Source organism: Mytilus trossulus, chromosome 3 (genome assembly GCF_036588685.1).
Source record: "Mytilus trossulus isolate FHL-02 chromosome 3, PNRI_Mtr1.1.1.hap1, whole genome shotgun sequence".
Lineage (NCBI taxonomy): Eukaryota > Metazoa > Mollusca > Bivalvia > Mytilida > Mytilidae > Mytilus > Mytilus trossulus.
In genome coordinates, this window is record NC_086375.1 from 58,994,130 (window position 1) to 59,006,537 (window position 12,408).

Below are 12,408 nucleotides of genomic sequence, written 5' to 3' on the forward strand. Positions count from 1 at the left end.
ATACCACTATCTCCTTAATAGGGGTGTTCTCTATATGTTACTTTTACGGAGCATAGAGAGTTATTTGCGATCACCCCTATAACTTTCGACCCTGCCACTAATTTCCCCGCCAAACGTCTAAATCCACACAACGTTTCTTTCTGTATAAAATAAGCATATATAATACAAGATTCTCCAGATTTATAACCATAACGACCAATAAACATTACATAACCCACGCCTCAATCTACATGCGTCCCGTATGATACATTCAAAATCACAAAATATAATTCAACAAAATTTATACACAATAGGAATTTTACTTATTTACATAATAAGTTATACAGGCTGGTCTCTTACTCTGGTGACGACCACTGTCCTCCTCTAATCTTAATGAGACACGCTTCCTTTTCATTGGGCGTTTTCTCCTAGTACACTGATTGCAACCAGCAACATACATCCTAACGTCGGATTGCAAACCAGGCCAATAGAAGGACTGACGTATTTTCTCTATAGTTTTATGTATACCTAGGTGACCTGCACACTTTGTCTCATGACAGCATTGTAAAACTTGCGTACGCTCAGACATTGGAATTACCGCTTGAAATTTCACAACGTTAAGTTCACAGTCCATGTGGCGTCTAACTACTACATCACCGTGGACCTCTAAGCAACCAAACTGACTCCATAATGACCTTAGAGAATATCCCTTACTTGATACCTCATTGTACTGTGGCCTTTGACCCTCCACTAGCCACCGCTTAACAAGTTTAAGGTCCGAGTCATTCAATTGTAACTCATTTAAAGTCAAGTCTCTACCTATATCTGGCATCTTACTTGTAACTATGTTGACCCGACTTTGTTCTCTTTTAGAACAACCACGTTCCGTATTTGACTGTCTGTCTGATTTTAACCGACATTGTTTTCTCTGAACATCAGCATTTATAGTTTGGGTACCTTGAACACCTAGGGAAACCTTAACGTTATCGATGTATAATACGTTAGCAGACACGTCAATCAGACACTTATTTTTCTTCATAAAGTCTAAACCTAGAATACCATCAACTTGTAGGTCAGTTACAACGGCATCTGTAGTAAACTTTTCTTTACCAAAATCCATTTTAAAACTACATTTACCTCGAAGGCTTAAATACTTGTCACTGACGGACTTTATCTGTGACCTAGTTTTACTCAAATGTGGCCTACACAAGTCAGGAATTGAATCGTATACTTTTGTAGAAACTAACGTTACTGTAGTTCCAGTATCCACCACAAATTTGACTGGTACACCTTGAATGCTTAACTCAACAAACATTCCTACATTCCCTGATGCTGAAACAACAACAGCGCCTTCGTCATTGTTTGAAGACTTAATTTCAGACTTCAGTGTCTTGACCGTACCGTCCGTAAATGTTCCGTTGTTATCTGTTTCCCGAATACTTTGCTTCTGATTATTATTAATACAGTTTCTTGCAAAGTGCCCTATTTCACCACAACTAAAACAAGGGCCACCCCTTTTCCCTTTACTGTGTGTGTTATCTCTCTTCCCCCGTTGGAACTTTCTTTGGGACTTTAAATCTTTAATCTCATTTGTTAAGGATTGTATACTATTTTCAATCGTCTGCATCCACGTCGTCATTTGTTCCATAGATACAGCCGTATCAGGACTAGTAGGTGTTTCTGTCCGTTCGTCACTAGTAGTCCGTCGTAAGTGACCTATACTTTCTATTGCTCTACTCTCAGCTTTGTCATATGCTTCAAGTTCAACTGCCAAACGTATAGCATCGTTAAGACCTTTTGGACGAGACTGTTTAATTCTCAATCTCATTTCAGAGTCTACTAACGCATCTATAAATTGTTCTTTGGCGAGCGTGTCCCTTAATTCTAACGGAGCAGTCGGGTATGCCAGATTAGAAAGTCTTCGAACTGACTGACCTAACCCCGGCAAAGTTTCACTTGCTTTTTGTCGACATTCCTTGAATTGTACACGATACAGTTCAGTTTGACAAGATGGAGCAAAGCGTTCCTCCAGTGCATATACTAGGTCTGAAAATATTTGTCTCTTTTCCTTTGGGAAATCACCAAGGACTGCTTGAGCCTGTCCAACCAGTGACACGGCCAAGTACAAACCTTTATGGTGTTCAGACCACATATAAACAAGTGTACACATCTCAAAATGTGCTAAGTAATCTATCCAAGGAGTATTGCCATCATATTTTGAAGGTTTGATTTTCAAATCATTCGAACCAGAGCAAACAGTATGAGCAGTACTTTGATTTTTCGTTAATTCCTGTTTATGATGGAAATATCGATCTTTACTTTCAGCAACCTTTGGACGCACACCCTGATCTTTAGGCGTAGATGATATTAAACCTTGTCCATGTTGTATTATGCTCTCGCTAAGAGACTGTATTTGTCTACTTATTTCAGCAATTTGATCGTCAATACTTGACATATTTATTACAGTACAGTGTAATCAAAATAATACAATGTTTATTAAATAATACACTCGTGTTACAACTCAACCGTGACTAACAACTATGTCTCACGGTTGATTCACTTTAATCTTTAAAGTAAACATTGATGTGAACTGACAATAAATAATGACGATCAATCAATCAAATAGTATTTGATAGACAACTTGAATCCCAACCGCTAGCCACCAAATATGTAACGTGTAACCAGGCGTTTATATCCAAAACGTCCGTTCCAGTCAATACTTGGATCCAAGTTGTCCACAAAAAAATACGGTAATGCTAAAAACTACAACTATCTAAATTATGCACATTGAACCAAAATATATACACGGGCTCTTTGCCGATACAAAGTAAGTATGAACTCTTATATATACAAGTTTATACAATATAACACAATAAACCAGCCTGTCCTTCGAATGGGACGATGTGTCACTTAGAGACAGTATAGCTGGTACAGCTTGTCCTCCGAATGGGACAGTCTGTCAATACAAGACAGAGAGGTCTGATACAACTTGTCCTCCGAGTGGGACAACCTGTCACTATCAGACAGTGCGGGCTGGAACAACTTGTCCTTCGAGTGGGACAACCTGTCATTACCAGACAGTACGGGCTGGTACAGCCTGTCCTCCGAGTGGGACAGTCTGCTATGTCGATCCTGTCAACGTGTACGTCCACTCTGTACCCATTACGAAGTGTCCTCTGAATATCAAGGCTCTTCTAGCACTTAATATATCCGACGTACACTCAGTTGGAGGATGACAGCTCATCGACAGCCAACCGACAGCCCCGAGTGCCGTTTCTCACTCTCTTATATACCCGGGGTATATACCACTATCTCCTTAATAGGGGTGTTCTCTATATGTTACTTTTACGGAGCATAGAGAGTTATTTGCGATCACCCCTATAACTTTCGACCCTGCCACTAATTTCCCCGCCAAACGTCTAAATCCACACAACGTTTCTTTCTGTATAAAATAAGCATATATAATACAAGATTCTCCAGATTTATAACCATAACGACCAATAAACATTACATAACCCACGCCTCAATCTACATGCGTCCCGCATGATACATTCAAAATCACAAAATATAATTCAACAAAATTTATACACAATAGGAATTTTACTTATTATCATAATAAGTTATACAGGCTGGTCTCTTACTCTGGTGACGACCACTGTCCTCCTCTAATCTTAATGAGACACGCTTCCTTTTCATTGGGCGTTTTCTCCTAGTACACTGATTGCAACCAGCAACATACATCCTAACGTCGGATTGCAAACCAGGCCAATAGAAGGACTGACGTATTTTCTCTATAGTTTTATGTATACCTAGGTGACCTGCACACTTTGTCTCATGACAGCATTGTAAAACTTGCGTACGCTCAGACATTGGAATTACCGCTTGAAATTTCACAACGTTAAGTTCACAGTCCATGTGGCGTCTAACTACTACATCACCGTGGACCTCTAAGCAACCAAACTGACTCCATAATGACCTTAGAGAATATCCCTTACTTGATACCTCATTGTACTGTGGCCTTTGATCCTCCACTAGCCACCGCTTAACAAGTTTAAGGTCCGAGTCATTCAATTGTAACTCATTTAAAGTCAAGTCTCTACCTATATCTGGCATCTTACTTGTAACTATGTTGACCCGACTTTGTTCTCTTTTAGAACAACCACGTTCCGTATTTGACTGTCTGTCTGATTTTAACCGACATTGTTTTCTCTGAACATCAGCATTTATAGTTTGGGTACCTTGAACACCTAGGGAAACCTTAACGTTATCGATGTATAATACGTTAGCAGACACGTCAATCAGACACTTATTTTTCTTCATAAAGTCTAAACCTAGAATACCATCAACTTGTAGGTCAGTTACAACGGCATCTGTAGTAAACTTTTCTTTACCAAAATCCATTTTAAAACTACATTTACCTCGAAGGCTTAAATACTTGTCACTGACGGACTTTATCTGTGACCTAGTTTTACTCAAATGTGGCCTACAAAAGTCAGGAATTGAATCGTATACTTTTGTAGAAACTAACGTTACTGTAGTTCCAGTATCCACCACAAATTTGACTGGTACACCTTGAATGCTTAACTCAACAAACATTCCTACATTCCCTGATGCTGAAACAACAACAGCGCCTTCGTCATTGTTTGAAGACTTAATTTCAGACTTCAGTGTCTTGACCGTACCGTCCGTAAATGTTCCGTTGTTATCTGTTTCCCGAATACTTTGCTTCTGATTATTATTAATACAGTTTCTTGCAAAGTGCCCTATTTCACCACAACTAAAACAAGGGCCACCCCTTTTCCCTTTACTGTGTGTGTTATCTCTCTTCCCCCGTTGGAACTTTCTTTGGGACTTTAAATCTTTAATCTCATTTGTTAAGGATTGTATACTATTTTCAATCGTCTGCATCCACGTCGTCATTTGTTCCATAGATACAGCCGTATCAGGACTAGTAGGTGTTTCTGTCCGTTCGTCACTAGTAGTCCGTCGTAAGTGACCTATACTTTCTATTGCTCTACTCTCAGCTTTGTCATATGCTTCAAGTTCAACTGCCAAACGTATAGCATCGTTAAGACCTTTTGGACGAGACTGTTTAATTCTCAATCTCATTTCAGAGTCTACTAACGCATCTATAAATTGTTCTTTGGCGAGCGTGTCCCTTAATTCTAACGGAGCAGTCGGGTATGCCAGATTAGAAAGTCTTCGAACTGACTGACCTAACCCCGGCAAAGTTTCACTTGCTTTTTGTCGACATTCCTTGAATTGTACACGATACAGTTCAGTTTGACAAGATGGAGCAAAGCGTTCCTCCAGTGCATATACTAGGTCTGAAAATATTTGTCTCTTTTCCTTTGGGAAATCACCAAGGACTGCTTGAGCCTGTCCAACCAGTGACACGGCCAAGTACAAACCTTTATGGTGTTCAGACCACATATAAACAAGTGTACACATCTCAAAATGTGCTAAGTAATCTATCCAAGGAGTATTGCCATCATATTTTGAAGGTTTGATTTCCATCATTCGAACCAGAGCAAACAGTATGAGCAGTACTTTGATTTTTCGTTAATTCCTGTTTATGATGGAAATATCGATCTTTACTTTCAGCAACCTTTGGACGCACACCCTGATCTTTAGGCGTAGATGATATTAAACCTTGTCCATGTTGTATTATGCTCTCGCTAAGAGACTGTATTTGTCTACTTATTTCAGCAATTTGATCGTCAATACTTGACATATTTATTACAGTACAGTGTAATCAAAATAATACAATGTTTATTAAATAATACACTCGTGTTACAACTCAACCGTGACTAACAACTATGTCTCACGGTTGATTCACTTTAATCTTTAAAGTAAACATTGATGTGAACTGACAATAAATAATGACGATCAATCAATCAAATAGTATTTGATAGACAACTTGAATCCCAACCGCTAGCCACCAAATATGTAACGTGTAACCAGGCGTTTATATCCAAAACGTCCGTTCCAGTCAATACTTGGATCCAAGTTGTCCACAAAAAAATACGGTAATGCTAAAAACTACAACTATCTAAATTATGCACATTGAACCAAAATATATACACGGGCTCTTTGCCGATACAAAGTAAGTATGAACTCTTATATATACAAGTTTATACAATATAACACAATAAACCAGCCTGTCCTTCGAATGGGACGATGTGTCACTTAGAGACAGTATAGCTGGTACAGCTTGTCCTCCGAATGGGACAGTCTGTCAATACAAGACAGAGAGGTCTGATACAACTTGTCCTCCGAGTGGGACAACCTGTCACTATCAGACAGTGCGGGCTGGAACAACTTGTCCTTCGAGTGGGACAACCTGTCATTACCAGACAGTACGGGCTGGTACAGCCTGTCCTCCGAGTGGGACAGTCTGCTATGTCGATCCTGTCAACGTGTACGTCCACTCTGTACCCATTACGAAGTGTCCTCTGAATATCAAGGCTCTTCTAGCCCCGAGTGCCGTTTCTCACTCTCTTATATACCCGGGGTATATACCACTATCTCCTTAATAGGGGTGTTCTCTATATGTTACTTTTACGGAGCATAGAGAGTTATTTGCGATCACCCCTATAACTTTCGACCCTGCCACTAATTTCCCCGCCAAACGTCTAAATCCACACAACGTTTCTTTCTGTATAAAATAAGCATATATAATACAAGATTCTCCAGATTTATAACCATAACGACCAATAAACATTACAGAATAAGAACAAAAGTTTTTCTTTAAAATTATAAACCACTTAGTATCAATATACCCTAGTCCTAAGAACTTGTTAATACCATCAGACAGTCGAACAAGATATAACACTCACGGTCACTCATTCAGGCACAGACAGGCAAACGAAATTATCATTCTACCCAAGGACAATCATCAAATGGAACCTATAAAGTTTACCAGTTACAGTCCAATGCACCACAGTTGAAGCCTTCTTACATTTTCTCAATCAATACTACACCATATAATTGTAACACCTTGTAAATAGTTTTATATTTTATGTACAGTGAATTCAAAAACAAGTTAGTATTTCTTTATTTATTTTTGATGTAAATATATATTTGTAAATTTTACCCTCGCATGCACGACACATAGTCATCAATATTAGTGCGGAAACTGAGAGAAGAGAAGAAGCATCAGGTCTAGCTCTTTTGGGTTTATACTTTGATTTGTATCTTCGTAGTGGATTTAAGAGATTTTACAACGTCATGATAAAAAACATTATTAAAACAAATTGATTCGAATTTATTCTATAATATATATATTTATTGTATGACAACCGGCTTCAAATTTTGCAAACAAAGAAAAATAATAATATCTGGCAAAATCACCCGATTTTAGAAATTACCCCTGAGACATAACACACGAGTTTAACTAATAAGATGTTTTGACACAAGATGTCACACAAAAAAAATGTATTTTCAAGAGCCCATATTCTATCTTCTATTTTGTTCAAATGATAAAGTAGTTCGAGGCTTAAAACATACTATTGTTGCGCCTGTCCCAAATCAGGAGCCTCTGGCCTTTGTTAGTTTTGTGATTTTTCAATTTAGTTTCTTGTGTATAATTCGGAGTTTAGTATGACGTCAATTATCACTGAACTAGTATACATATTTTTAAGGGGCCAGTTTCGGGAGTGTCTTGCTACATTAAAGATTCATTGGTGGCCTTCGGCTGTTGTCTGATCTATGGTCAGGTTGTTTTCGCTTTGACACATTTCCAATTTCCTTTCTCAATTTTATTTTTCATTAACTGTTGGCTGTTTTTTGCTGTCTATTTAAGAAAAAAGTATTTGTCACTGAGCTTGTTTTGACGTTTAAGAATTCCATCAAAAATAATATTTTACGTGAACTGAAAAAGTGTTGAACCAAATTAAAACTATACGATTAATTTTGTGAAAATTTTATGTTATGGTCACTTTTCAGAAAAGAAAATCAAATCGCCGATCATGTTCAAATCCATAAAACATCAAATAAATTAAGTTATTCTTATTTTTTTAATAGATAAAAATAGAATGAATGCATGAAAAAATAACAATGGTAGTTAAAAATATGAAGGTAAAATGTAAATGAAATCTTATGCAATTAAATATCGTTTTAACTTTTCAGTGTTCAATCTTCAGTTAAAATCTACGCCTGGTATTTCAGTAATGACTATTTTGACATCAAACTTTTTAAGCTGTTTTACTTACTGTCATGATCGACTTCATCAATCATTTCTTGAATCTCGAGTTCTGTTGGGTTGTGTCCCAATGATCTCAGTATGACACCTAATTTATGTGTAGATATAACACCATCATGGTCTTTATCGTACAAATTGAACGCTTCTCGATATTCTGTAATATACAGTTTTAAGATCAAAGTAAATATATTGCAAATAACTTAAGGTCTTTTATTTGAAATAATGTGTTTACCATTTCATCAAGCAAGAAGGAAAAGTTGTTGAGCTTGAACGTGCTTGTAAGATACTTCTGAAGGATAACTGTATGTTGCTTTCCGCTGTTCCGTGGATTTCGGATTTCCTATTGTCTACTTCCCACTTCTCAGTAGTTACATTACCTCTACCAAATCGTTTAGTTATAAACATATCTCGAAAAGGTATACATGTAATTGTTCGCGTTATGCCGACTTCTTGCGATGTACCAGCGTCTCAATTCATAAGATACACATTTCGCTGATAAATCTAAAGATAACAGAATAGTCGTCTGTTATTTAAGTTTACTGATTCGTGCGTATTCCTTGAGATTTGAGATTTGCACATCGGCTCTTCACTGGTGTGTTTTATTTAAATCCGCCAAATTTTCAAATGCCTGTCTAAAGTCAAAATATTCGTTAGTTGTTGGCTATTGAATTATTTTATTTTACTGTTGATAATAATTGGAGATTATTGAGTCTTAAAAGTTTGTTCAATCTATTCATATACCAGTTCCGATTAAGGGCGATTCGGTTTTTTTTGTAATTTTAAATAACGGCTATTTAACAGATCTGCATCATCATAAGGAATGTAGGGAAACCCAATTTCTTAGAAAAGTTTTTGGACAAATTTACGCATTAGTTTCAGATTCTAGAACTGATTAAACAACAAACGACGACGGATAAATGCAGTAATAAATCCACCAGGTGTCAAGTAAGACGCCAACTCTTTGCAATTTGTGTACTTTGAATTGAAAAAAGGACGCACGACATAAAACATAAGTAATTTAAGATTTTTACCTCGTACTTTATCTTCTTGTATTTGGCTTAGCTGAAAAAAAGAACATTTATTAAAAGAGAGGCGAAAGATACCAGAGGGACAGTCAAACTCTTACATAGCTGATTAATCTACACTTTAATATTTTCAATTTATTTCACGTATTTTCTAATTTTCCAATATAATCTTACCTGAGAGAAGAAAAGCAGCTGATGCTTATTTAAAGATGACATTTCACAAATCTGACAGTTTATTATCATACGTGTTTATCGCATATGGAAAAATGGACAATTGTTTAATTTTATCACACTCAGGATTAATTGGGCAATTCACCCCCGTAATTACAAGATACACGTTGAAATTGATTTTCTCAGTCTATATAGAATACTAAGTATAGCTGGGTTCATTGTCAGAATAAATTATTTTATACAAGATTATTCGTCAGTTTAGATAAGCTTTCAAAACTTTAATACAACAAATTTGAAAATACTATAGTAAAAAAGCTACAACATGAGTAATATAAGGATACAATAATTGATATATTTTATTTAAGTGTCACCATTCATTACTTATATTTCAGTTATAATAACTTGACAATTCGTAAAAAGATGCCAGCCGAAAACGACTTGTAAGACACTAGTATCAAACAGACAACACTTTAATTAAACATAAATAAAACAAAACAAATATTAATGAATTCTTAATTACACAATGATATTGAAGATTTAACACCAATCTTTGTAATGGATTTCCAATTGAAAATAAAAATAACACCACATGTTATTTGAATGATATCACTAGTATTTGTTCAAATTTGATTTCTGTTTTTTTTCCATATACAATTTTGGTATGATAAGATAATTTTAAGGTGAGCTCAATATATGAAAGTACAAATAAGCAGAAGACATTTAAAAGGCCGTGCAATAGAACAATAGGTAATGACTAACACGTTTCCGACTTATTCCACACACTATTACCAAAGTCTAGTGGCATAAAATACACTATAACTTGTACAACAACAAATTGATATTCATCAGTTGGTAGGTCATCTTCCAGGGAAATGTCCGATTGAAGAAAACAGGACGAGAAATATTCACTAAGACTTCCGAAAAGTCACATTTATAATCTGTGTGAGCGTGTTGGTTTCATCTAATGTTAGCCAGAAATGAATACTAGTAGTCTGAACTTAACAAAAGACAATTAAATATTTCGTTATGGTTGACTCTTTCAGCGGGTTTGACAGCAGTTATAAATTTAGATTTGTATTACAATTTGAACATATTTTTTTTCCTTTTGAAATGTTGCACTAAAAACCTGAACATGTATACATGTACCCACATATAATTGCCGACATAATCGTTTATACAATAACTTGTATTTAATTGATCGTGTTTTTATGATGATACCGTTGACATTTGCTAGCATGCATTTAGTATGTCTGTACTACTATGATCAATACAGTACGAACGTATTCAATATATATTTTTCATAATTATTCAATGCTTTTGAAAATTATGTTTACAAATTCCTCAGCTAGCACGAAAAGGAAAGATTATCAATGTTTGCTAAAATAATAAAACTCATCTTAGTTTTTAATAAGTCATCCTTGCCGAATGTTTTAAATAGTATATAATATTTAATATCTAATATAAGCTTACACAATCATTGCTTCAAAGTACAATCTGCAGCGTCGTTAAATTCGTTTAAAGTAGGAACTTGAATATATATTTTATCATTATCCAAAAATGTTCATTTTTACAAAATATACTTACAGTGCCCGAATGAAATACTACTAAATTAAGGCAACCGTAGTATACCGGTGTTCAAAAGTCTTAAATCGAATGAGAGAAAACAAATCCAGGGGAGACCCATCAACTATAAAAGGTCAACAAGGGAACAAGAGAAGTGCAACAAAACAAACTAAAACAAACATAGAAACTATCTGTTTGATAACAACTGTCATATTCCTGACTTTCACTTTCAAGAACATTAACTACAGAGAAATGCATAAACAAATAATATAAGAGTCGACACAACATACATGCAGTGGAACAACGTACATATTCCATCAACGACAGACACCACAGGGTATCACGAATAGGCACGCGTCTTAAGTAACTAACATGCAAAGATTTTGGCCTCAAATTTAAGGTTCATCTGACGTAATATTTTGACCACTTTTAAAACACTTAAGTGTCTGTTTCAATTGAATCGATAAGTTTACGGGAAAGATTTTAACTGATTAGGTCATTAAAAACGACCCGATTCAAGCTCAAATATGAAAAATCTACCAAATATGCCAAGAAATGTCACTTTTCAGATGTTTTTTGTCAAAAATGAAAGTGGCTGCATCCGTGTTCATCCACAACCTTTCTATATGTTATGTATTATCATCAAATGCAACTTACATTTCAATATTAAGGATGAACACGAATGCGACTACTTTCATTTTTGACAAAAACCATCTGAAAAGTGACATTTTATTTGAAAACCGTCTTAAATTTAACTAAAATGCTTAAAAAGTGAAGATTTCTGTAATTTAGCATGAATTAATGGTGCTAGTACCCGATATATGTGCATTGTATTGTCAAAAACAGCCCATATTTACGTAGCATAAGCATTCTTCTGTCCAATAAATAACTAAAAGTTTACATTTTAACAATTTTGCAAAACTGCTATATTTTGGGGCCAAAAAGGGGTTGAACTGGACAAAACGAGTAATCATCATTCTAAAGATAGAAAATGAATGATTTCTTATTGTTGTCGAAGTAATGTCAAATTTCTCAACTTCAGTTTTACGACACGATTTGAACACTCTTTTTGGTGCATTGAAAATTTGTATGCACAAGACCGTGTTATGGTACGGTTCATGACTTTGCATTTTGATATTTACCCGACAAATACCTATTTTCTATTGTAAGGAGTCATGTTTTTATTACTTAATAATATGTGCTATTTCTCTATTTCGTAGATAAATACAAATTTAAAGCATTCCTTTACTATACAGGGCTCAATGACACAAAACACAGCAATTCTGTGGGATGTAGATTTCCAACATTCAGTCGTTAAATAATGCAGCAAAAACCTTTACAAGTGAACGGTTGAATGACAGGTGTTACGTAAATAGCAGTCCTTATCACATTCTTGTATCTAGAAGTACGTTCAGCCTGTACAATCTACAAACTACATTAACAGAGTTATATAAATCCATTCTTAGT

At 35.6% G+C, this 12,408-nt stretch overlaps 1 protein-coding gene across 2 annotated transcripts in view; it reads right to left on the reverse strand.

Moving 5' to 3' along the window:
- Window positions 1-12,408, reverse strand: part of LOC134711979 (calmodulin-beta-like) — a 36,242-nt gene that overhangs the window by 6,902 nt on the left and 16,932 nt on the right. For both annotated transcript variants that reach the window (XM_063573043.1, XM_063573044.1), the window contains exons 2-3: window positions 9,214-9,244; window positions 8,193-8,336 (exon numbers count right to left, since the gene is read on the reverse strand). In XM_063573043.1, coding sequence (XP_063429113.1) covers window positions 8,193-8,336; window positions 9,214-9,244 — 175 coding nt within the window. The remainder of the gene's footprint in view (window positions 1-8,192; window positions 8,337-9,213; window positions 9,245-12,408) is intronic.